Genomic DNA, 27,613 nt, shown 5'->3' with positions numbered 1-27,613 from the left:
TGTATAATACTATCCATGAAAATAAGAACAGTTTCTCTGTACACATGTAGTGAGTCATGTGTAGGCATAAGTAATTGAATGTGACTTGGTAGTTTTATGTGCCAGCTCTATAATACTTAGTGGATATGCAGAGAACCTGATTTATTTACCAGCGGTACACACCAGTACCTGTTAAGGGCACGATTTTATCCAATGATTTTAATACACTAAATAGCCAAAAGTATGCAGACATCTAACCATCATACCCATACTGTATGTTGGCCTTCCCAATGTTGGGAACCCAGAATTGTCCAGAACAAAGTGAGCTCCATGTTTGCCAAAGTAGGTGTGAAAGTACCAGAGTGGCCTGCTCAGAGCCCTGAACTCAATCCTGCTGAACACCATTGCAATGACATGAAGCCCTGACTGTGCGCCAAGCTTTCTTACCCAACACTGATGCGTTTGTGGCAGTCATGCTCCAAAATTTAGAGAAACGCCATTCCACAAGAATGGAGGTGTGTATAGAAGTAGACTATACAAATATACTTTTGGCTGTATAGTGAACATAATGCATGTAGGGCATGGGATAGGGTGCGCAATGCCACTATTATACAGCACAAAATAAAGTGAAACCATTTGACAATTCACTTAAAAAACAAAGTAAATAGTAAGATAAAAATAATCCTTTCAGTAAAAGGAATTGTTGAATAAAACCGTGATAATGACATCAGCACTATACCCCAGTGTCCTGTATCGTCTTGCCAGTCTAGCAAAAAGTTAAAGCATGCAGGATCGCTGTCAATTTGCTGACCCGAGCAGAAAACGGTCACCTGTCAGCAGAAAACGGCCAATGATATGAGAGGTCAGGTTTAGCATAGGTGTATCTGAGTTTCGTGAGCAGAAACACAAGCAGTGACAAAATTGAAATCAAACCCTGAAATATATCTTACAAAGTAATAACCTTTAAACAACTCAGATCTGCACTTGTAAAATGCAAGACACAGTATAAATAGACTGACTGGAATGACAACAGAACCAGCCTGAGATGAAAGCAAAAGCAGTACAGATCCGAGGGCGTGTCCTGGTGCAGCGAGAGCAGGTGAGCCAGAACAGGAAGTCTCAGAGCCGTATGCTACTTTTGTTGGATCACACAGGAGTCAGTTTTCCATTAGTCCCCATGTGACTGGCACCCCTGTCTCACCAGACAATACTAAGGCAAAACACAAGGCTTCCTGATTCTCTTAAACACTGCCAAAACAGTCACTATGACAACCAACCAACAACGGCTGTTAATGTCATTCGTGGAAAATTTCTCCACCAGTGCCAGTGGTCTCCTCCCAGGTTGTTATTAGTTTATAGCTGCAGTGCATCTACTGGGTCGGCACGCAGTTTTGTTCTGATTAACGCAAAATAACAGTTTCTTACGTTAGTAAGCTGTTATTGGATGATAATGAGCTCATCGGTGTAATTGGAAACACCAAGCTCTGAGATGAAGTAATGCTTCCATGAGATTTGAAGCTGTTCTTTTATGGAGCTGTGCTGCTCACAGACTGCTGATTAAACCGCTCTTCTGTCTATTCATCATAGACATGAGTCAGCTAATGCAAACAAATTGAGAGTTTTTGCTGCCGTGACCTTGTATTATGGCCATGAGAAGTCAGTCAGATCACGCAACCTTTACCCACTTTCTATTTTTCTCATTCTTTCATATTCCGTTGGGGTTCGAGAGATCCAAGAGTCTCTTAAGAAATCCCCATGTCCGCTTGATACAGAACAAGTTTTCTTCACTGCTTATAAACATATTTTGATTTGATAACATCACAATGAAGGCCAAATTGTTCCCTGTGTAAATTTGCTAAAAAGGGTTGCAGTTGTTGGGATGTTTTATATAGCAAATTAGACTTTTAGGGGATCATAACTGTGCAAATTGTAAGAGGATGTGAATATAAGTACAGTATATGAAACGTGTCAGTAGTGACACTAATATAGTAAAGATGATGTACATACGTCATAGTACGTCAAGTACACCAAGTATATTGATTATTGTTTTAGTTATTTTTCCCCTACTGGATAAAATTTTTTGTTTATTGTTATTTGTGTTTACATTTAATTGATGGTAATGATGATAATCATGGCAATAAAAAAACAGCAATACAATACTAATGCAAATAGGTTTATTAATTAATTGATTTATTATTATAATTATATTTACATTGACCTGCAACATCCACATGCATGCCTTTACGTTACAGGGCCTGGTTGGAAGGCAGAGATCCGGCCATCAGATCACCCTGTGGCTGACTTCGACTTCGATGTTGTGGTTGGGGCTGATGGGCGACGAAACACGCTTGAAGGTACTTTACCATCTAAATATTTTTTTGTTTTGTTACCAAGAACCTCATACAAGTCGTTAGAAGCCCCATAAATAAACCCCTTACTGAATTAAAAGCACACGTGGGATCCTGCATGTTTACTTAGTAACCAAGTAGCTATAATTATCGTTGCTCTATAAATATGGAGGAAATGATCCAAGGGTAACCAAAACAACTTCGAATACGATATGGGAGCATGGAAACACCAACAGCATGCCACCTTGCCTTGTTTTTGTTGACAAGTCCTGTAAAGAAGCAACATCTCTCGTTTTTAAATGTCTACTGTGACAGAATAACGGAGACAAAACCCAGGAGACATTTCTTACACTTCTTATCAACTATGGAGTTTGAAAAAGTCTGACTTAGAGAACCTTGGCTGTTGTTTTTGGCATGTGCTTTCCTTCCATTTGAGCTGCATTGTTTCATCCAAGAGAGCTACAAAGCCAAAAAATCAAGTCCTGCTCTGTAAAACGATAGTCCATGATGTCACAGGATTTTGCTAAACATTTGGATATAATATGAAATCACCAGCTCAGAATCAGTTCCTGAACAGCACCGCGGGCTGAGGCTGCCTGGCCGTTGTTCAGTGAATGACGTTTGACTGTTGGATTCTTTCCCTCATACCCGTCATCTTTTTACCTATCCCCTAAACAGATGCTTATTCCTAATAAGGTCATTCTCAGGCTCCTTCACATGGTGACCTATTTACTTTACTGCACACTTATGAGAAACTTTGAGGGGGGAAACATGCTTTTCTGGTTTGTCCTCTGCTGTAATTGGGCTGCCCGGCCAATCTGGTGGAAGTTAAATATATCCTCGTCTGAGGCCTCACGGTCATGCGAGGAGAGCACAGCTGCTTTTGGAGGGATGGGTGTGGGCGTGCGCATGGAAGGACGATGTCTCTTTCAAATTAACTTGGCCAGTAATTAAATGCAGCCCTGGGTCAAGAGCCACTTCGCAAAGCCTCGTACATTATTTTGGAGGACAGGAGCTTTGCGGTTGCAGGTCAATGAGTACTCCGAGGCTCATCTTTAAGCCATTAAATCACATACTAGATGCGGAAATGCTGTAGAAGTGAACAACCTGTGCTGTATCAGTTACCTCGGTCAAGCACCAAAGGAAACGTGTGGTTTCCTCCTCCCAAAGTTCTGTTAGATCACATGAGAGACCCGTGGCCACTGCTTAGCTCCACGTCTCAGACTTTCAAACCCGTTTCTATCTTTGTAAAGAAGCCAAGATCTTAAAATAACCAGCCTGTGATTTAGGTAGTTGATTTCAGTAGGATTAGCATGCCTCCGCCTGGATGGAAAGGAAAAGTGCCACAACACCAACTTTCCTTTCTGTCTCTCCTGCTTTCTTCATCTTCCTCTAAATGAATGCTTGCACTTTACGCGTCCTACCACATCTGCTCACACACATTTGCCTTTTTGGACTATTTCCATCACCTGCATTTGACTTCCAAATTCTTGCTTTTCAATTAGGATTGTTTGACAAGGATAACTTTGCACAGCATTCTGCACCTACATCTACAGACAATACACAACAATCCAAGAAGATGTGTAAGAAATGATGCCCTGTTTTCTGCTTTAAAAGATGATATATACTTTGACAAGCCCATGCATCAGCCCAAATGAGATGACTTGGCCATTCTTCCTGATGTGAACATACATTATCTCTGATAACCTATAAGGCTTAACATTTACATTTAAACCATTAAATGAGGTCAGATTTAATGAAACAATGAAATGAAACACAATTTTGTATTATAATAAAATAGAGAAATATCATACATAAAGTATCTGAGCTTATCAGCTGAGTCAAAGGGTTTAATGCTTTTAAAGGGCTTAAGTAAAGGGTTTAAAGCAGAGATTCGTGGACCAACTCATTTTGCATTAAAGGTGCTATACAGCTTAACTACAAATAGTGAACTAGTGAACATGATTAATATAATAAAGTTCAATTAATTAATAAAGAGTGCTTGGCAAAAATAGTTTGGTCTTGTCCAACTAGTTAAACACACTTCGGTTAAAAAGCAAAACTACTGTACCACCTTATGTCAAAAAAAAAGCTAGCTTATGGATTCAGCTATTAACTAGCAAATTTAGCTTGTTTTGTTCCTAAGCTCTGGTGAATAGAAAAAAATAATAATATAGACTTACATATGACAAACGAACACGTGACAAATACAAAATCTTAAACTGTATTGCATTTGCATGAAAATAAATGTTTTACCTGATGCTTTTACTTGCTTTCCACATCAGTCTTAGCAAGCTAGCATTGCAGCCTAAATTGAAAAAAAAAAAAAAAAACGTAGATAGTTCTCTGTTTAACTTAAAATGTCAATCTGTCATACGGCATGATATGCCATAGCCTGGGACTGTTTGGTAGTATGTTCTGTGGATTCATAATGAAATGCACAACCAATCACATTTTTTTCCTTTATTAGAACAATCAACAACACTTGGTTTTACATATGGTTCACCATTTATTAACAGCTTTCCTTGTGGCTGTATAGCTGTATTTAACATACATGTTCCTGATCTTACAGCTAGAACAAATCATCATGTCCTAACCCTCTCTCTTCTTGTGCCTCCTGGTCGTCAGGATTCAGACGCAAAGAGTTTCGCGGAAAACTGGCCATCGCCATTACGGCCAACTTTATCAACAGGAACACGACAGCAGAAGCCAAAGTGGAAGAAATCAGTGGTGTGGCCTTTATCTTCAACCAGAAGTTCTTCCAAGACCTCAAACAGGAGACGGGTGAGAGTGAAAACACATGCGACAGCCAAACATTTACTGGACGGTTCTCAGTGCTGGGGAGTGTTCTGTAAGAAAATCTGATTATATACCGTGACAGCGATGGTTGAATTACGTAAATGGGGACCGTTGTTATCTGTTGGTATAAACTATATAATTCATAGGTCAGTTCTCTTGCTGTTACTTGTATTTATATCCAAAATTATTTATGTCTCTCCTCTGGAAACACTTTCCATGGATACAGACTTAGTGTATACTTGTTATGACTAGCCTTCATTAGAGTTGAATTCCTCAGTAAATCCTCTCTTGTGCTCTTTATTATGACGTTTAAAAGTAATATAAAAGATCAGATTATATAATTGACGATATTATTACGAGACATCCGTTCTGCTTTGAATGACGCATCTGATGGTCGTGTCTCCGTTTCAGGCATTGACTTGGAGAACATTGTGTACTACAAAGACAACACACACTACTTCGTCATGACGGCTAAAAAACAGAGTCTTCTGGATAAAGGAGTCATCATTCATGTAAGTATCGGCCGTGGCACGCAAAATAGGAAGTGGGTTGAGATAGTTGCGGGTGGCGAGAGGGACACAGCCTTTTTTGTTATGGGTTTCTGCCAGTTTAAGAGGCTGTGAGAACACGATGTTATAAACACTGCAAATGATGGTGTAAACATTTGTAAGAGCATATTTCAGGACCTTATGATCGCTCGCTCTCTCTTTATATACTGTGTATTTACATATACACAGAGGCATTTTCATATTATTCAGGTGTCAAGAGCTCATCCTGACTTACAGTATAAACTGCCTTCTTATCAACCACTTAAAAAATAGAAAGTAACATTGAGATCGCATTACCAAGCACAGAGTGTCCAAGTTTCTCTCCAAATGCTTTATAGAACAACACCAACAATATGCTGAAACTCATACTGGTGGTTTCCTGTTAAAAACAACAAAAAAAAAGAAAAAACATTCATGGGTCTTCCTCTTTCCTAAATATATGACGGGTAACTGTGGTTTTACTCCAGATTTCTGCATGGAAAATGACTAACCAAGTGACTTCCTATTAAGTAAAAACAGAAGGCCGATAATGTGATGATGATTATTCTGCGCTACAGGATTACATCGACACAGAGGCTCTGCTCAGCAGTGACAACGTGAACCAGGAGGCTCTGCTGTGCTACGCTCGGGAGGCTGCTGACTACGCCACGCATTACCAGCTTCCCACACTGGAGTATGCCATGAACCACCTCGACCAGCCTGATGTAGCTATGTTCGATTTCACCTGTATGTATGCCTCAGAAAACGCAGCACTGGTCAGAGAACGGTTTGGGCATCAGCTACTGGTGGCGCTGGTGGGAGACAGTTTGCTGGAGGTGGGATGAGAAAATGTGTACTTTGGTTTGCTTTTGGGATTTTTGTTCTCTTCTATTTTTTTCTTGTGTTTAATTTTTGGATCTGTTTGTGCCTATAGCCCTTTTGGCCCATGGGAACAGGGTGTGCCCGCGGCTTCTTGGCAGCTTTTGATACAGCGTGGATGATCAAGAGCTGGGCACAGGGCAGAGGGCCACTAGAAGTGCTAGCTGAGAGGTTGGCATGGTTTAGAGAACATGCATACTTATAAATACACATACACACACACACACACACACACACATACACACTAAAACAGAGATGCATGCTGCAAGCCAAGCCCAAAAAGATGTTTATCTTACTTTCAAAGACTTTACCCTGCTGCTTTGGTTGTCTTGGGTTTCTGCCCTCAGGGAAAGTCTTTACCGACTACTACCTCAAACAACACCTGAAAATATCGCCAAGAACTTTGATCAGTACACCATAGATCCTGGGACACGCTATCCCAACCTCAACTCCAACTGTGTCAGACCACACCAGGTGCAGTGGACTCTCTCTTTATTACTTAAGGGTTCTTCATAGGGCTACATGATGCGCCCATAATCCCTTCATGACAGCTCTGAATTTTATGCATAACATACATGGAGGCATCTGCAGGCAATAACAGTTATAAAGGCTGCTCTCAATGTCAGTTTCAATGTCAAACTGGCATAACACCAGAGTCTAGTGACGTAGATATTACAGCACAGTTACATTCACTTTACTAGGTTGCTATACTTTAATACTTTGCTACGCTTATACTCACTTTATGACTTTCCTATACTTTTGTACAATTAAGCTAACTTTACTTATACTAAATACTACACTTTAATACATTGCCTAGCCAAAAGTTGTACACGCTTTGATTTCAATCAGGTTTGTTTACAGCAAACAACTTGCCAGTTCATGTGTGAAAATGATTCTTCATGCTCCCAGAAGCATCCATTTGAAATCTGAAATGTACCAGTACCATCGGGGAAGAACAACTCCATAGATCATACTGTACGTTCAGGTCATAAGGTGACTTTATTTTATTGCCACATAACATTGCTGCGCCTAGATCTGACCAACTGAAGCAACCCCAGATCACCACACTGCCTCCAGAGGCTTGCACAGAGGACACTATGCATGATGGGAACACCCCATAACCCTGGAATAGGGTCAGTCTGAACTCATCAGACCTTTTCCATTGTTCCAAAGTCTAATCTTTATGCTCACTAGTAAATTCAAACCTTTTTTTTCTGATTAGTCTCACCAACAAGTGTTTTCCCTCTGGACACACAGCTGTTTAGTCCCAGTCCTATGAGTTCTCATCACATTATCTTTAAGTTTAGTTTTTTCCCCAAAGTTGACAGTTCAGTTCAGCACTATCTTTCCAGGTTTTGATAATGTGCTGAAGAGTTCTCAAGCCAATTCCAGCCATTTTAAAACTCCTTAGTTGTTTTTTTCTCTTGAACTGCTTTACTACTATATACTTACACACCTTATTGCATTCCACTTTACTAATTTACCACAAATAAACTCATTACTGTTTAACTACACTACTACTTTACTACAGTTAAGCTTATTTCATTAATTGTTTACGTCACTAGGTCCAGACAAGACATACTGTATATACCTGCATAATTATAGTCTCATGACATTGCAATGCCAAGTATTCAAACAAAAATAAAAAGAATGCATCATTTTAGTCTAACCTTTTGCTTGGTAAGTAACATCACATCATCACCCTTATAAGAGACATACCACAAGTGCACTGAGCTACAACTGTCATGAGGGCTTGATGTTTAGTAAACCTGTAAGTATGATAATACAATGTTATTTTACTTTGAAATCAGGACTAAAGAATGCAGTAAGTTACTACAGTAAGTTTTTATGCCAGTTGTCATGAAGGCTTTATATAGCTGATATGTAGCTCTATGCAATACGTAAGGAATATTTAAACTGTTGAGTGAATTAACACTTGGTCTTTTTTTGCACACAGGTCCGTAACTACTACATGTGTGGTGAGTTGAAGACCTGCTCCTTGGAACGAGCCGCTACCATCCGGCGCCCGGTTAATCTGGCACGAAGAGGTCAGCTTAATCACAGTGCACTCTTACCATTTTACATTTGTGTCAAACCTAAACAGAGACAAGTTTGACAACTCTAAAGGCTAAAGGTGAAATCCTTTAGGGTGAAATTCCTTTCTGCAGCACATTCCTGCACACTCTTTGAACAGCGGCGTGAGTGTGCGTCTGGGCTTCTCCATTGTGTGGGAGACTAAGGATTGTTTTCATAAGCTGAGTCACATAGAGAGGAGGTTCCATAGTCGGTGGTCTGTGTGTAGACAGAGGAAAATGTGTAATTGTGGTGTACTACGCCGCTGTGAAGCTACAGGGTTGTGAAAAGCTTTCCTCTGTATGAACAAAACTGATTCAAGTCATCAATCACGCTCTACCTAGCTAGCGACCTGAGATTAAAATGTATTTTTATGCTAGTTTTTTTCCTGGGTTTTTTTTTTCAGAGCATTTTTATGACATTACACATGAAAAGTAAAAAAATGAACAAGTGAACACTGCACAATCCTGTGTCTCAGATGAGTATAGATTAAGGGTCTAATGCAGTTTGTTGGTTCTATTGGTTCTAACTTGGTACTATTTTGTGAAATGTCAGACTCTGACCAAGTGGTTAATAGGCACCTGCACATTTGGTTTGTGCCTTTTTGTTTTGCGTCCTGTGGGATTCCTGTCCTAGTAGAATCTAGTCTCAGATTTTAGATTAGATTAAATTTTTCCTTTATTGTCATTGTGCAAAATACATGTACAGAGGCAATGACATGCAGTTAGCATCTAACCAGAAGTGCATAAGTGGCCTGTTTACAATAAATTACAATGTGGTACGGTAAATAAGGGTATGGGTACAGTATTTATATATATATAGTATATATAGTAACTGTATAGTCACTAGTAGTTATGAGTCGATTCATTCTTTTTGAGCAAATCTTTAATGTGACTCAGAAGAACGAGTAGTCTCGGAGAGTGATTTGTTCATTTTCTACTTGGCGCCATGTGCAAAGCATCGCAAAACCTCCGTAGGTTATATACAGGAAACAGAAATGAGTAGTTACCTTTGAGTCTTTTCGGTCCGAATCGTTTGTTCTTTTGCCACATGACTCCCATAAACTCTATACAAGAGATTCAAAAGAATGAACGACTCAGACTAGAAGATATAAGCGGTGAGCTGCTCATTCTGTTTATTATAATATGTCCTTAGTTGCATTGTATAGTATTATTACATTGTTTATTACTGGAACTATGGCTAAAATTTGTGTATGGTAAAGTGTTGGGAAATAAAACATTTTATTTTATTTCTGATCAAAAGAACGAAATGAACTAAATGATTTAAAAAAAAGATTCGTTCATTTTGTGAACGAGATTCAAAGAACCGAGTCACTAAAATGATTCGAACTTCCCAGCACTAATCACTAGTACATGTCGAGGCTCCAAACTAAAAACAAATCTCATCCCTATCTGACTGATATGGTATTATAGTTTAGGGCAGCTCATAGTCATTGTTTCCCTCTGTTACAGAATCTGAGATAAGGCCCAGCAGGTTGTTGACGTGGTGTCAGAAGCAAACAGAAGGCTATCGAGGTGTCAGTGTGACTGACCTTAACTCATCGTGGACTAGCGGTCTGGCCTTCTGCGCCCTTATTCACCGTTTCAGAGCACACCTCATGTAAGTTTCCACCACCGTTTACGCCACAGGGACAGATACGGCTCTTACGTTATTACATTGCGTTTGAATAACATTGTGTTTAATGTTATCAGGAGAAAGGTAAAGTACTTATGTGTGGGTATAAATGTTTTGGCATTTATAAGGCAACTGCGGGAAAAAAATGACCAAAAACACCTGAAAGAAATATATTAAAGTGAAACTTTACTGGTTCAGACACCCATTACAATTTCAACAGTACATGGCTGTAAACATGTCGAAATCCATTTACTACCGAGGCGCTCATAAATTCTCATCTGTTATGGCGGCAGTTCCTGATATCGCTCATATCACTTTATGAGCTTTTGACATGACGGAGTTTGCTATTGTGCAAAACCAAATATGAGCAGGAGACGTGAAAAATCTTTTGGCTGACACAGTAAAGGGTTCCTTTCTTTCCATTTCCAGTTCAGCAGCAGTTTAGACAGCACAACCATGTGCTATCAAAGGTCAGGTTCGGGTGTGCTTTTAAAACTTTCATAAAAACTTGAATCAGATTAACCCTTAAAATTATATGATGGTGCCCACACTTAAAAAAAAGAAACTCTTAAAAATTGCACGTTGCATTAAAGTTAATCAGTGACTAACTACTGTTGCAAATCAGTTATCAATCAAATTCAGCTTTTTGTTAGTTGGTTGTAATTATAACTCAGCATTATAACTACTGCGATCTCTGCTGAGAAAAAAAAAAACACACCAGAAACTACATACACATTTCAAATGAATGCATTTTCACTTTCATCTTTTTATCTTTGATCTTGTATTTGTACTATATCTGTATTACTTATTGTGCATTCCCTATTCTAGTGATTATGATTCCTTGAACGAAGAAGACTCTGCTACAAATGTCCAGTTAGCATTTGACACAGCGGAAAAAGAGTTTGGCATCAAGCCGTTCACTACGGGGCAGGAGCTTGCATCTGGCCAAGAGCCAGACAAGAACGGTATGGTGACCTACCTGTCCAAATTCTACGAGCTCTTCAGGGGAACGCCTCTGCCAACCTCAGGTAGATATGTCTCATTAACAAATGATTCACATACAAGGTCACAATGGTGACAATCATTGCGTAACACAGTAGGTGGAGTATGAGCTATGTGTATCTTACCATCATGTTTAATAAAGATGCATATTTCATACCTTAATTAATATCAGAAATGTTAGGAATACTAAAAATTGTTGAAGTTATAACAAAGTAAAATAAAGAATCTGGTTAATAGTTAAATGTTTTGCCACACACATCCAGGTTACATCAGTGGAAAAAGAGGAGGTAAAATATCTTTGGAGATCTTTGGAGATTATCTGTGCTTCAGTGCTCGTCTCAAATGTATTTCCACTCCCATTCTCTGAAATTTACCAGCTCATACGACACACTTCTCCAGCAACACAGTAGTATTGTAATGCATACATTAAGTGGACATTGTATCACTGGTTCCATTAAAGCTTGCCAGGAAAAGAAAAGTCAAAACATATTCATTAGTGGGCATTTAAAGAGAAAACCAGATGTACTCACGCCCGTTTCCTTAGCTTTTCACTTTCAGTAAATTCGATTGAGAAACGTTCAGTCCATTTGCTATTAATTGTCCGTGTGTTGCTAAGCCGGGAAATATTTTTGTCATTTTTATTTTAGATTCGAGAAGGGAAACAGCAGGAAATAAAGAGGAATGCACTGAAAGAGGTTCTCAACCTATCTTTAGATCAATGAGCTTCACACAGCCACGAAAACGCATCCCAAAGGTAGGGCGCATCAGCTTTATGGGTTTTTTTTAATCTTCCTTTAAATACATTTTGTTCCAGTTTACTTTGGGTTGCACCTCACAATTCCTTCCATCCTCATCTAGGTCACTGCATCCTTTGAAGATATTAAAGCAGTTTGTATCAGTGCCTCAATGCTTTATCTGCCTTTTGTCTTTTAGGATGACACAAAGGTAGAGGATAATGATTCTTTTTACAAAAGGAGACGGAGGACAGTCTGCAGTTTTTTGGAAAAGGTAAATATAGTACATTATTTTATATTTTAAAATGTTTTAACATATAAGGCAAATACTTTATGTCTTTGACGCTGAAGTCACTGCTTTCGAGACTCATGTGACTCATGCCATAAACAACTTAGCTTGCTATATAAAGAATATTTTTAAAAAGGCAGTCCTAAGGGTAAAATGCTTGTGGATGGATTGCATCCATGCAGTAAGACACTGTTTGCTAGTGTCAGAATGATGTAAAAACGTCTGTAATCTAGGACCGGTAGGACAGTTGCTACATGAAAATGCACTCACATTCGGGAAGTGAAAGGCTAGATTTTTGAAAATCTACAGATAACTTGTTGCCAACTTGCAGAAGAGGCCAGTCTGTCTGTGGGAACTGTACAATCATTCAGGAACACCACTTGCACATTACAGGAAGTTTGCTGGGAGTTATTAACACATCTGTGCAGTCCTGACCTCATTCCAAGCCCTTTCCACATGTTTGGGCTATTAAAGGAGTTCCTGGGAGGCCAGCGTTTCAGAAGTGAAGTAGGCAGTCCGATCCTGGCTTTGGTGTACTGAAAACTTTCTACCTGGACAATATCCAAGCACTAGTGAAATGCTGGGATAAGTGCATTTAGTGTAGCAGGGCATTATATAGAGAGGTAAAGGTAGTCGTATTCTCATAATTGCGTTCTGTTATACAGTAGCTTTTGCACGGATTGTTAATGCATAAAAGTCAAGGAGGTTTAATTGACTGGTTTATCTCATTCTAACTAATTGTGCAATTGTGTGTCAGAGCTTATTGTTGTTTTTTTTTTTTTTTTTTTTTTTTTTGGTCAGGAAAACAACCTCTCCAGTCAAGGCACATCATCTGAGAGGCAGGAGCTGAAAGAGAATAAAGTCAAATTCATGGCTTCTCAGCTACTGGCAAAATTTGGGGAGAGCTCTCCGAGGTGCACTCTGCATAGGCAGGTAAAGTCCAACTATCACTGGTGAATCCACTGTACGTTTATGCTTTTTTAGCGTATTTCTTCTTTTAACCAAAATCGGGCTCTTTCAACTGAAAATTTTGATGTCTCTTTACATAAAAGTCCTCAGTCGGAACAGCTGCGGAGTAGCAGCAGAGGACTGCTGAGGATATCAAAAATAATAATTTCATGCTTAACTATTATATACTATTATATCTACAGCTATAGATAAGACGGCTAAGTGGTTATTTTGTCTTTCATAGTGAGACTTTATCAGCCATGGTTTTGAATTCGACACATAGACCAAATCTTTCTCCAGTCGGTCTTTAAGCAGTCTGTTTCATCATGACAGATTAGATTTTTTTGTTATGTTATCAGGCAAGAGGGGTTAAATGAAAGTAAATATCTATTCCTTTTGACGTTATGTCTCTAGCATTTCAAGAGTCACTGAAATACATTCAGTTTTATCTGCTCTGATTCAGTATTTCAAATAGTCTGTTTGTTCTGTCGAAATAGTTTTCTGTGACAATAGTCCAAAATATTGAGCATTAAACATGTATTGCACTTGCCCTGGAAAACCACTATGCCTTTTCCTCTCTAACTCTGAAGCTGTGCTCTCTTCTCTAGTAAATTCTCTCCAGTAATTTTTCTTTCTTTCCTGATGGCCTGTTAACTACATCGGCTTTCTCTTTCTGACATCGCCCCTGACTTAAAAATCACAGCTCGCTGCAAATTTTCCGAGCCTTCCAAAACCTCCGTCACTCGAACTGACAGAACTCCCACTCTTCACAAAACCCAGGAAGAAACCCCCACCACCTCCACCTCCTAAAAAACAGGTAGATTTTTAAATCCCGCAGTCATTCATACAGGCAGGTCCAAAAGTCTGAGAGCAAAAGTGAAAATGTGTATTGAAATGGTGTCCTAGAAATAGTGCAGGATTCCAGACGTTCAATGTTGTCTCAGACTTCTGGACCCCACTGTACATTTCCAGTGCGAATCACTCACACAGATACGTAGTTGAGCCCTTCTGTATGTCTACAGATCCAACCATCAGCCTGCTCAGCTCCTCTCCTTCCATTTCCCTTCAACATCCCTTTCCGTGAAAATCCTTGCCAAAGTCTCACGCAGCCTCCTCACGCTCCGCACTCACGCTCACACGCTAAGCCTGCCGACACACACATGCCACCCACATCACGGTCAGAGAAACCAGAAGCAGACCACGCTGCATCCTGTCAATCTGCCATACTGAACATGAAAGCAATGCTGCAGCGGCTGCAAAGAGTGGAGGAAAAGATCAGCGAGGTGAACGCCTCCTCTTTTCTCTCTCTCTCTCCCTCTAGCTCTCTCTTGCTCTCTCGCTCACTTTCTCCACTGTCCTTTCTTATTATTTTTATCAATTATTAATAACATGCAAAACTTTTCCTTAAACTTTTCTGCTCTGCTCTCCTGTTCCCTCCTGCCTGTTCTGTTCTTTTCTTCTGTTTCTGACCCTCTCCAGAGGAAAGCACAGACAGAAAACACTAGAGAGTTTCGGAGAAAAAGCATAAAGGAGAAAGCCGTCCACTTGAGTTCTCTGTTCACTAGTAACAGCATCGTACCACCTCAGGTGAATTTGTGTTGCATGGTGTGGACCAATTCCTCAGCTGCATGTTCCAGCGGTTGGTTTGCACAAACAATAATTAAACCAGAGTCTACCGCAAATTAATGGTTTGTTGATTTATCATATATTTTAGTTTTCATTTTGTTGCACAGGGATTGAATTATGACTAAAACCTGTTTAACCACAGCAATGCTTATCTTACCGCAGAGGTCTTTGATGCATTAATAAGTAAAAGAAGCAACAAGCCTAATTTGACAATAAAGTTATGAACTTCATTTAAATGTAATATTAAATGCGATCCTTTGAATTATACAGTATTTAAACTTATCAGGTAGACTTGGATAAGCTAAATAAACATTCAGGATTAATCTTTGTTGGTGCAACCCAGTCCTTGATTTTGTCAAGGATGCATAATAAGCACTCTTTTTTTTTTTAATCTCCTGCTTTATTTGAATTGGCTAAGTAAATGCCCGCGTGCATCACAGCGTGCATGTTCCTTTCAACAGCATCATGTCCTGTTTTTGTAAGAAATCATTAAAATGAATGTGCATGGCTTGCTCCATTATGGGTCCAGGGAGAGAAAACTGAAAAAGCAGATATAATTCCCTCAGCAAGCTGGGTGTTGTAAACTCTAAAGCTTAGAGACGCTTTTGGCTTCGGGAACCGGTGTGGATGGAAGCACTGACTCCATTGCCTTTTCTTTCAGATTTTACAATTTTATTAAACACACGAGGCAAAGACATTAATGTCCATGACTGAATCAGGCAGTTGCTTTCAGTGCTAGAGTGGGCTTTTATTGCGACAATAGTAAAAATTTTTATATTGTACATTTTCACTGAAAAAGATGTTTTCCTTTTAAATTCCCCAACCACCTCTAGGTTTCCAATCATGTTTCCTTTGGTAATGAAATGACTCTGAATCTTTTAATTTAATTCAATCTAAACTTGAAACCTCGGGTTTGGTGGTTTATCACAGTGACACTTAACTCTGTGTGCTAAGTGCTTCAAATATTTCTAGCAGATCCTCTATTTGGATTTTAATGAAAGATGGGAGCGGCTGATTTTTTTATGAACTTCATGCCCCCAAAACACTGGAAAACCCTAGTTTGTAAATATATTAATTGGTCTCAACTACAGAATTATAGGTTTTATTTAAAGTAGTGTAGGTTTTATAAAAAATCTTCTTGGTCAATCTTTTAGGAAATAAATGCAGCTATTATTATTATTATTATTATTAATAATAATAATAATAATAATAATAATAATAATAATAAATATCAAGTAATAAATATATATTATACAATTATTATTATTGTTTTTGTTGTTGTTAAGTTAATTATATATATATATATATATACGTATATATATATATATATATATATATATATATATATATATAATTCTTTTTTTTTTTATTCGACCATTCATATTGATGAATGTGGCCTTTATTTCTCCTACAAGGTTCATACTCACACCTTTCATGCTCAAACCCACATCTTCACATCTTATGAAAATAAAACCTTCAGTTTGTGTTTTTTTTTTTTAGTTTCTTGTCCACCCCAGTCCCAATGCACATTAAGAGCAAATATAAAAATTTGTTTTGGCAAAAGTAATCTTGTGCCTTATTCGTATTTGTATTTGTTTTTCATTCTGAACACATAATTACTTTCGATCTTAGAGTGTATTCATGTTAATACTGTTATTCAGTCTGTTGTTTTTCTTTCTGGTATTCCTCATTAGGATTCGCCCCAGATCCACAAATCTGCACCTTTTTTTTTAAACCCCTGGATTTTTGGCACATTAGGTTTTACACTAGATGCCCTTTCTGATGCAACTCTCGCATTTTTCTACCCTACCAATGCAAAATGTATAAAGCTAGGATATATTATTATCATTCAAACTAAACCAAAACTATTCATGTCAGCAATAAGACTTGCTTTGTCAATAATTTCCACTTGCAGTAGTGCAGCACTACTCTCTACAGTTTTTCCAATGCCACATCTAAAGTTTGTGTTTGATTGACATTTCTGCAATTATTACAGAGGAAGCGCTTCTGTAAACATTGCAAACTTTCCCACCCAACTCTGTGAATAAGTGATTTATCTAATCAATCTAATCAATCTAATCCTACCAGTACATACAAGATGCACATCTCCTAAACACCAAATCTTTCTTCCTATCATATATTATATTTGCATTAATCATTTATCTACCATACGGTACAAGCTAGGATTTGGACATATAGGAAAAATATTAATGTACAGTGCGAAAAGAGATGAAGAACATGTGAAATATGTGTCTCAAAGAAGATTCATGAGTTTAATACTTTTGATTTACAATGTTCGATTTTCTTGCTAGATGGTAGAATTATTACCAAGTGTAGCGGGGATGACAAACGATTACCTCTTGCACTTTAAATCATAGGATTTAGACGAGCAATATCAAGATGCAGCCAGAGACAGCTTTTATTGTCATTATGCACATAAATATATACAGTACATGTGTAGAATGCAATGAAGCTCTTTGCTAGGATTTAAACACCTGGTCACGAGCCGGCACTGCTGAGCCAATATTACCCTGACCTTTGACCTCAGCTGATACCAAGTCTAGTTTTCCTGTTGAAAACATCTGCACCGTACATCCCCTCAGTCTATTTACCTTTTCTCCCAAGCCCTGCTTTATCATCTTTTCAAGCCTACACAGAACTGATAATGTTGCCGCTAATATTTTTTCCATCACTTTTCTAACTGTTTTTGTGTTTTTTTTTTCATCATTTCTCTGTTTTCTTTCTAAACACACACACACCTCAACAGTCCAAGGTAAAGCCTTCTCAAAAAGCCATTCAGAGTGACTCAGTGACCGGGTCACATATGGTAGGTGTGCTTGAACTCAACCTCAGCTCTACTTGACTCTTCTAACATGTTTTTGATGTTTTATTTATCAGTGTGTCTTTTAACACACGGAGCTGTATTTATATTCCAGCACATGAATAGTTTGCTGGTTAACATCAACAGTTCCTGTTTGTGCTCACTTACTATTTCATGGTCGTAATTAAAAACGAGATGAATGTGACATTTAAATCCAAGGTCCAGTGGGACTTAAAGGACAAGCAATAAGTTTCCAGTCTTATTTAAAAACCCAGATTTTGTAGCTTGGTTATTTGTAACACAGAAACAAACAACTCAACAATAAAAAGCTAGGGCATGCTGTTCTAGAGTGTGTGCAGCTTGGCCTTGACTGGGAAAATGTAAAATGTTAATTTTTCCTCTAATAGACAGAATTAATCTGCCTGCCTCCTGTTGTCCATTTTGCATTAATGATACTTTCAGTTTAATTGAAGCTACATTAACTCCTAATCACATTAATTTATTATGCCTAATATAGAAATTACAGTCACGGGTCATAACTTTACTCCAACCGAGTAATCTGATTGGATGAATGTCATTTCACGAGTGGTGATATATTGCATAACAGCACTGCATAACACATCATAGGTGTTCTATATATCTTTAAATACACTAACTGTCGGCCACCAGTATGGGTGAAACATGGTCCGCATGTTCTGTTCATGGCTAACCTGAGCTACAAGGCTAACTAGCTTCCAACTAAAGGCTGAATCCCAAATCCCCCCTGATGAAGGGAATTACTTGGTGTGTGGAACAAGAGATACTCCATAGTGCACTAGCTCTCCATTGCCCTAATTAGGATTTAATCTCGGAAATCGGAAGTTTGATGATATTCTAAAGACGAATAAATTAAATATATACAGTAGTAAATCTGGTAAGTTTCTCAGGACTGTCCTCCGCCTCCATGGCTTATTCTCTTCACCTTTTCGCTACATCGTGCCGGTAAGAACTTAAAACTCCTTCACCCCTGTTATCTATTAATTAAACCACATCAATTGGCTGACAAATCAGACAAATGATCAACACGTATGTTTACATAATTATTTGCATTCTTGAAGTGATTGAGAGGAGAGAGGATTTGATTAGATGTCATATAGCAGCGCGTCTAATCTTGATAACGCATTCATTCGAAACCAGGGGACTTTGATGGTCTTTAACACTTTAACACAGTACCACATGCCTGATGCCTTATTTTTGTCCCAAGGAGAGTTGTGATGCTTGCATGAGTTGCTTTATTATAGTATGCAAGTATTGCTGATTTAAAAAAATGTCTCTGTTTACATTTTGAATTTTTGTTTTAATTTGTGGTTGTAGTTAAATAATAAGATTCTTGAATATCAAAAAGAAAGAGAGATGCCGGAGTGGAAAGAAGATCAAAATTTCAAGACATTTAAAAAGGTATCGCATGCACTGTTAGTGTGTGTGTATGTGTTTTTTTTTACTTATTGTGTGCTATCATGACTTGAAGTGGGTCACTTTTTTTTCGTCAAATAATCAGGCTTGCTAAGAATCTTAAACAGTGCCCGAAAAGACGTAGACTAGATCAGTACTCATACATAATCTTTGACATCTCATCCCGTCTCTGCTTCCTCTGCTCACTGCTCCATGTGCACTCTGCTTTTAACAGACTGCAATCGACCTCCCACATTCCAGCTCACTTTCACCTCCATCACAATGTTCTGCTACTTCCTCCTGTTCATTCCCATTCAGGTAGTTTCTCTTCTCACTATCTTCAGGGTTTAATATTGTGTGTCATCTATGTCCGTTATAACACATGAATCAAATCTTTTATTAACATGGTTTCATTAACCGTTTTCATTTCCCATTCGGTCTTCATTTGTCATTTGTCTTGTTCAAAAACCAGCAAACCTCAGCATTTAGGGATGCTGCCTTGTTAAAGAGAGAATCACAGAATAACTTACACATGGTGAGTTTCTACAGGTTATGTCTTGGATTACGATTATTTATTTGTTAAATTTGTATCTTGTAAGACAACAAATTAAAGATAAAAATGGAAATAAATGATTTAGGAAAATGGCATATCGGAGAAACTTATCAATTATCATTATCAACTTATCATTATCAAATCATTATTTTAACAGACTAACGAAAATAAAACAAGTCTAAACAGGTTCACTACATTGCCAGAGGTTTCAAACTAATATGTGGTTCTTCCCCAAATTGTGTCTAATAAATTGGGATCACACATTTGTATAGAAGTCCTTGTATATTGCAGCATTAAAGGTCCCCTTCTCGTAAACTAAGGGACCAAACCATGACATTACGGTATACAAAACAAGCTCCATGAAGACATGGCTTGCCAAGTTTCCTTTAATGTCCCACACTGAATCCTGACCTCAACCTCACTGAGCACCTTTGGAATGCTGACTACACCCCAGGGCTCCTCGCCAATGACCTCACTAATGCCCTCGAATGGCTAATCCCTACAGCTTCACTCCTAATCTAGTGGAAAGCCTTCCTAGAAGAGTTAAACCAGCAAAGGAAACTAAATCTGGAATTGGAATGGGTGAGGGTCAGGTGTCTACCTACTTTTGGTCATATAGTGTATCTGACAATGCTTGTTTTTTTCCACACTCAGAAGTGCATGTTAGTTATCGGCGGTGCTCATTTCGGCTTTGGTTTGGAGCGACAGCATGGTTTTGTGTTACTAAGGTGGCTTCTGGCTCTCTATTGTGGGACAGTCTACTCCACCCTTGTAGTGCGGATAATTAGACCAACCCAGAGGCGCACACAGCAGACCCTGAAACATTTGGCCGACCGCACTGAGAGCGGAGAACATATTTCTCACAGTCCACCCCTCCTCTACCAGATGTCTGACCTGAAACACTCATTTCCTAAAAAAAGACGTCTGTTTTATTTTTCAGTCCGCTGGGAGATTCATCTGTCACGCAAAAACGAGGTCCATATTACATAACTGTCCCTCAATAAAGAAAACCCCGCATTAAAATACTTCGAATATTCGAAATACCTCAAGAACACTGTTGTTTATTGAGGGTCTTGCAGTCTGTCTTTTTTGAAGCCTGGATCACATAAATCAGAAACTGTCAAACAATGCATGGTGCAAATACAGACCAAGTGAGGCATCTTGTCTGGTGTAGCGTGTTTTTTTCCCACACATTTCTTCCAACTTTTGAAACTATTTCTTTCTTCCCACCTTGTGTTTTCTTCCTCCTGTCTTTTCCTGCCATGTGCTTGTTAGTGCACTGTTGGGAAAGTGTCTCTGGTGGTAGAAGCTCGGGCCGAGACTCTGCTTACACTCTATGAGAACGATCACAGGCCCAAACACACCTCACCGGTAAGACACACAGTGTGCAAAGATAACATCTCAAAGCTCATGAGGTGGTATAAAAAAATACTGCAGAAATATATAGAAATGTACATTAACTGTTAACTGTTTATTTAAAGTACTTGTGTTCTGCTATATGGCACTAGAATGATGATAAAGTTCTCTAATATATAATCCAAGTACGTACAGAGTTTTTTTTCTCCATGCTATCTGTATTTTTTCATACACAGCTTACCTATATTTAAAAAACCCATCAAGTATATGCGACGTGTTATGTTTTGGAAAACTGATCTTCATCGCTCCGGTACAGTTGCTGCGACTTGTCGAGGCATATTGAAGCTGCTCTCGTGGCTCAACACCTTGTTCGGAGACATTATTCTGGTAGTCACCGATCATTAGAACACGTTTGTGCTCAGACACGAAAGTTTAGCCATGATGTTGACAGTCTGAAATTCAGTGAGCCATCTGTCACGGATCTGAAATGGCGGATGAGGTTTTTAGTTTATCTACATACCTTACAGCGCAGAAAAAAACAATGTCTAATTTTGTGTGTTTAACGTGTTTATCCACTGTATAAACGATTTTTTTTTTGTTTTAATGTGAATCAGTGGCTAAACTTTGTCATGCAGTCTGCGGTCCCCGTGCAAAATTACATTTGGGTTGTACTACATAGATTTTCCAAAAGAAAGTGTTTGCATGTGCATGCTTACACACCCGTCATTTTATAATAATCAGTAACCTGAATGTGAGGTACTTTATGGCCAGTAACGCTGTCTACCTGCTTTACATCCAGCACTATCCTAGCAAAACGGAAAACAATCATAGCTACTAACCACAAACACACATACTGTAAGCACTTACTGTATTTGCATCCACTGCATTATTCTGGCATGGGAACAGTGTGACCTTAGTGTAGTACCACAGAGATACATCTAGCGTCCATTCATTACTCATTGTCTATTCCGCTTTATCCTGCATACAGGGTCACAGGGGACTGGAGCCTATCCCAGGAGACTTAGGGCACGAGACAGGGTACACCCTGGACAGGGTGCCAATCTATCTCAGGGCACTCACACATACTCATTTTTACACTACAAGCAATTTGGGAACACCAGATAGCCTAATCTGCATGTCTTTGGACTGTGGGAGGAAACTGGAATACCCGGGGAAAACCCACCAAGCAGGGGGAGGTTAGTCCAAGTACTGGAGAAACAGATCCTGGAGAACAGTACATTACTGCACTGTGAAATTCCTTCAGCATGTACAGAGCTGGCGTCAGCCATAATAAGGCACCCCTGGAGCAGGTGGGGTTAAAGGCCTTGCTCAAGGCCCCAACAATGGCAACCTGATGGAGCTGGGGCTTGAACCGGCGACCTTCTGATCAGTAACAAAGAGTCTTAACCTGCTGAGCTACCTTTGCCCCTAATCCTAATTTAGTTAGCATAAGAAAATGGCCGCTGCTATAATACAAGCTTTGAGTTGCTTTGCTAAGCAAAAAGTGCATTCAAATATGTGGGTGTGAACAGGTCTCAGTATTACATGGCTATGGAATGTAAATATCGCAGGCAGGTACAAACTAAAATACTCGCTGCATCAGTAGGATTAGAAAATAATTGTTAACATCTCTATTTGGAATAAGGAGAATTTAAACTTTATTCTGGTATGAGGGTATTTGTCTGTTTCTATGGCAGAGTGATAGGGTTCATGTAAACAACAACAAAAAAAAAATGCAGATTTAGCCCAGATACAGATACAGATAGTGTAATTATGCTACACTCATGCCTTACATGATGCCGAACCCAAGACAACTTTCTGTTTCCAGTTTAAGATGGTGTTCTGTATTGAACTAAAAACATAAAATGTGATTATATCCAGCGTTTCTGTTACATATACTCAGTATCGAGTTGGTACGCAAAGCTTAAAAGGGTTGTCTAAATTATTGTTGAATAAATGTTATGCTAAAAGATTGAAAGAGATTGTGCTAAAAATCATAATCTTTTCACATAATCCTACTACAAATTATGAGATTCCGAAAAGAATAAATCGTATTTACTTTGCTGGGTCATAGATTCCTATGAGACATCTCCCTGACATCATTATTTAAACATGTCAGCATTTCAGTAATTCCTTTTGTTGTGTTATTTTTTGTAAAAGAGTAAAGCCTGAGGTCACACAGTCTGTTCATCATCATCTTTCCCACAGCAGCCTACAGTCTGGACACCCGTCCAAATACTTTGCTAAACTGATTCAGTCCTGACTGTTTTATCTTCTCTTTTCCCAGAGTTCCTTGCGGAGGGAATTTCCCCAAAACCTGGGTGATGTGTGTTATGCGTGCAAGAAGCGGGTGTACGTGGTGGAGCGCCTGAGTGCCGAGGGTCTGTTTTTCCACAGGGAGTGTTTCCGCTGTGATACCTGCAGCACTCCTCTATGTCAAGGCGGACAGGCATTCGACTCAGAACAGGGTACAACGCTAACCGACGCACAGTTAGCATGTTGCTTTTGGCCTTTTTCTACTTCCACTCCTCTTTCCCAGCTCTCTCTATAAAGTGCTTCTTTTTCCGCTCACAGGAAAGCTGTACTGCAAGCTCCATTTCTCTCAGCGTAAATGTGCTGTAAAGTGCGACAGGATATCGAAGCCAAAGATGGTAAACATTAACCATATTACTAGCCATAATGCTTTGCTTTTTATATATATATATATATATATATATATATATACACAGCTTTCAATTATCCTAAATTATTTTTCCTTATCCCTCAGCCTTCTGAGAACACCACCCAGAAAAGTGCGTCTCCTAGTCCAGACGAGAGTGACAGCAGCTTTGTGCAGTCTCCAGGTACTTTGTTCTCCGTGGTGAGGAGAAGCCTGCTCTGGCCGGTGTATGTGAGCCGGGCTGTGTGTGCCACGCCTCGTCGTGTTTGTAACTGGCTGGGTGGGAAAGTTCATGCTCTGGGCCAGCACCTCAGGGAAAACGCAGATGACTACACCGGCTTGTACGAGCTCCTGAGCGTGGGGTTGCCCCTGCTCGTGGCACTCTACGAAATCCTGCTGCAGATGCATGCCGAGACCGGACCTCTCGACCTGCAGCCTCTGCAGCAGTGGGTCGAGCAGCACCTGGGCCGTGGGTTCCTCACGTAGACCGCCAGCTTTTTATTTTTATCCTAAAAGAAATGTTCCAGCATAATGAAAACCAATGGTTAGCTGAGAATAACACATTTTATGACTAGAACATGCACATTTTGTTCACCTGACATGCTGTATGAAGCTCGAGACGACTGCTGCTCATAAATTTCCTTTGCCTGAAAGCTGGGAATCGAACAGTTGGTCTTGGAGCAAGTTGTTTGCCGTTCTCACATTACAAAAGTTCTCAGAATGTTAGAGAAAGGAAGTGCAAAAGGGAATTTTCCTTTTTTTAAAAAACTGAACTTTAAGCACTTTAATTAGTGAGCTGCCTGGGATTGTATGGATTGGGAGAAATGTTTTCTGCATGATTTGTACAATAACTTTTAATCTAAAACGATTTCATGTATGTGAGATTGTGTGCGTGTGTGTGTGTGTTTGCTGCAAGTTTACTGACTCACAACTGAACTGAATCTGCTTTTGGTCTCGTGCAATGAACCTGCCAAATCAAACAGAGTTTATATTATCTGACCCATCCTCACATTCCATGAACTGATACCAAATGTTTACACATTTCCTTATGAGATTCAAATGTCTGGTAGATACGCTTTACTCTCTCAATGCCTCTTCCTCCCAGTTCATGGTTCATGAATTTCAAGTTATTTTTCATGTTTCACTGCTGTATATAATGAAAAAAAAAGAAAACTAAACTCAGATAGCATACAGTATTTGAGGTTATTTTTGGTTAACGCAGACACAGGATTGTTATGTGCCCACGTACTGCTGCCATCTTTTATTAGCTAACTTTTACACACTAGAGGAAAGGTATTAGGTACAAAGGTAATTACTACACTATGTTGTAGCGTTGTAGACGCACAGATTTCCACGCACACGCTGAAAACCGCACACCGTCAAATCTAAAGATGCTGAATACGTGCTTTAGACAGATCATGTTCATGTACATTAGATTATATCAGGGATGTCATTTAGGTAACAGGCTATATTAATATTTCTAATATAAATGGGCTATATATATATATATATATATATATATAGTGTTTGTAACAGTGGATATTATCACAAAGCAGCATTACAGAAATCAGTTTAAGTAATGTGTAGATCAATTTAAAGCTTTATCAGTTTTTTCCTAATGAGCCATGCGGATGTGACAGTGGCAACGAAAAACTGTAGCCGTAAACAAATCCCTTATATAATATAATTATATCATTATATATGTGATCTGTCACATCAAATCAGGTGGCAAGTCGCAATATGCATGATTACTGCTTCAATAAGCTCCATTTTAATGCCAAGTTTATTACTGTATGATGTCATAAATACACTGATCATCACGTCATTATACAATAATACAGTACATGTACCATATCATGTACTGTAGCATTTATGAGGAGAGGCTCGGGGGGAAAAAACATTGAAATCTTACTTTTATGATACTTAAATAAGAAATCTGTTGCATATTAAGGAGGGAATGCTCGGACTCTTTTTGACACCAGGATTTCCCTGCTAGCCCTAAAAATAACTTCACCAGCACAGATTTATCAAGGAAAAATCACAACTTGGATAGTGTTTATTAAAGTGCTTTAAAGCAATGCTTAGGATTAAAGCTTTCTCAAGTCATTATAGGAAATCTGTTTGATTAACGAAAGACCAAAGTGATGTCTACATAAAATTGTTCTTTGTGGACACATGCATCTTAGGGCAGACTATATGATGCCATTCTCATTGGGATTAAGTTGTCTCCATGTAATGAAAACTTCAAGGGCTCTAGGATGGATTCAGAGAGCTGGTACCTCAGGAGTACCATGTTTACCTGGAAAGAACCAGATCATCATGCGACAGGTCAAAACCACTGATCATTAACTAAAGCTCTTGTGTGTTACTACCTGGAATTGAATTGGGTTTATATGTTTTAAACAGAGAAATCAATAAGAATCTTGCTAAAAGGGGAATTACGTACATTTTCTTTCATTTTCATTACATTCCTCACATTACAATTTGAAATTAATTCGAGGCGTAGGCTTGACACCCCTGCATTGCAGTATAGTGTTAATGGACTGTTTTGTGTGCAGTCTGAATGCACTGAACGTTTTTTAAATCTTACCTGTTTGCCATGGAGATTTGTACTTTTTATACACTGGAAGGTGTATTTTTATATTGTTCCGTTATGTACCTTTCTCTTATTTGGTTTGTGATTTATCTCTTGTGAGATGGACATTGTTAAAGACAAGGCATTGACACAAAATGCATGAAAAAAAACCCACGTTCTTAATCTCACACTGTGTGGCCTTCGTAGCCTCATTCAACCTGCTTCATATTTCATTTTTATTCTCTTTCCTGTTATTCACTTTTAGTCTTTCTCGACCTGTCTGCTGTGTCTTCACCTGAAATGCTCTGAGTCCTTGCCAGACTCAAGGTGATCACCCACATGCTCCTATGATGCATTGCCCAATGATGTGTGTATAAAGCACGCCAGCATGCACACGTGCACTGCATGGTGGATATCACGGGCACAGCACATGTACCTATGCTATATCAGCTCTTAACAGCTAATTTCCTGCCTGCCGGGGTGGTTTAGTCTCAGTATCAGTGTTTGCACAGCAGAGTTACGGTTTTGCGCTTGATATGTCATAGCTGGGAAAAGCATGCCTGTAGGACAAGGCACTCCCTTGCAGATTTCAGACTTTGCTCATCAAGTCATGACTAACGGGAACGTTCCTCCTGTGTTTCTCCACAGAGCATCTTCATTACGTGTTTTATTAACTCTTCTGTTTCAAAGGCTGCTCTCATTAACGAAAGCCATCAACGGATCTTTTTTTGTGCCTTAAAATGCAGAAGACGTTATGATGAATAGCACCTTTTACCTGACATGTTGCAAAACTGTATTATGAAAACCTTTTTTTTGCTTTATTTATGCCAAGCCATATGCCTTTAATAAATGAAATCAGATGAGCAACCTGAGTTTTCTCTTCATTTCTAAATCCACATGGGAAAAAAACAAGCATGTGAACATAATTTCTTGTAGATATTATACAGTACACATATTTCTGTGAAGAAATAAGATGTCTCCAAAAAGATTAATACCATAAATGGAAATGAATGTCCGTGTATGTGTGCAGATCTGATATACAGGGTTGCTATCATTCTTTCCATGACAAGATGCAGCTATTTTGTTTGTTAGATGACGAGAATGGTATGAGAGAATGCCATCGATCTGGAGATCATTCACAGTACTGATATAACTGGCAGTGCTAAGTCTACCAGCTTGAGATTTGTCTTCTGTAGCTGCTATCATGCTGAACTTCATAACTCTTAATGCACTTTTATGAGAACTCGCAATAATGCTTTTTTGAGGCAAGTAAATAAGAAGTCAATTCAAAGTTGTGTCCTAGTAATCAACTTTTAAACAAGAATCTTATAAATAAATGAGTTACTTTTTTATAGGTTTTTCCACAACATGATGGCATA

At 38.8% G+C, this 27,613-nt stretch overlaps 1 protein-coding gene across 8 annotated transcripts in view; it reads left to right on the top strand.

Moving 5' to 3' along the window:
* The window catches only part of mical2a (microtubule associated monooxygenase, calponin and LIM domain containing 2a), a 55,266-nt gene extending 28,165 nt beyond the window's left edge, over positions 1–27,101 (top strand). The window contains exons 5-27 of one of the 8 annotated variants that reach the window (XM_053512876.1): positions 2,232–2,333; positions 4,956–5,111; positions 5,538–5,638; positions 6,232–6,489; positions 6,588–6,703; positions 6,880–7,006; positions 8,490–8,580; positions 10,078–10,225; positions 11,069–11,268; positions 11,890–11,996; positions 12,176–12,250; positions 13,067–13,198; positions 13,917–14,030; positions 14,236–14,496; positions 14,693–14,800; positions 17,607–17,666; positions 19,014–19,097; positions 20,920–21,015; positions 23,288–23,468; positions 23,575–23,651; positions 23,768–23,843; positions 26,500–26,561; positions 26,883–27,101. In XM_053512876.1, the coding sequence (XP_053368851.1) occupies positions 2,232–2,333; positions 4,956–5,111; positions 5,538–5,638; positions 6,232–6,489; positions 6,588–6,703; positions 6,880–7,006; positions 8,490–8,580; positions 10,078–10,225; positions 11,069–11,268; positions 11,890–11,996; positions 12,176–12,250; positions 13,067–13,198; positions 13,917–14,030; positions 14,236–14,496; positions 14,693–14,800; positions 17,607–17,666; positions 19,014–19,097; positions 20,920–21,015; positions 23,288–23,468; positions 23,575–23,651; positions 23,768–23,843; positions 26,500–26,543 (2,714 nt within the window). In that variant the 3' untranslated portion in view covers positions 26,544–26,561; positions 26,883–27,101. Of the gene's footprint in view, positions 1–2,231; positions 2,334–4,955; positions 5,112–5,537; positions 5,639–6,231; positions 6,490–6,587; positions 6,704–6,879; positions 7,007–8,489; positions 8,581–10,077; positions 10,226–11,068; positions 11,269–11,889; positions 11,997–12,175; positions 12,251–13,066; positions 13,199–13,916; positions 14,031–14,235; positions 14,497–14,692; positions 14,801–17,606; positions 17,667–19,013; positions 19,098–19,326; positions 19,410–20,919; positions 21,016–23,287; positions 23,469–23,574; positions 23,652–23,767; positions 25,309–26,499 lie in introns of those variants that run through there. The other 7 variants (XM_053512875.1, XM_053512870.1, XR_008365681.1 and 4 more) reach the window with 7 other exon arrangements.
* Positions 27,102–27,613: the final 512 nt, after the last annotated feature.

This window comes from Clarias gariepinus, chromosome 15 (assembly GCF_024256425.1).
Source record: "Clarias gariepinus isolate MV-2021 ecotype Netherlands chromosome 15, CGAR_prim_01v2, whole genome shotgun sequence".
In the NCBI taxonomy this organism is placed as follows: Eukaryota; Metazoa; Chordata; class Actinopteri; order Siluriformes; family Clariidae; genus Clarias; species Clarias gariepinus.
This window is presented reverse-complemented; position numbering and strand designations above follow the sequence as displayed.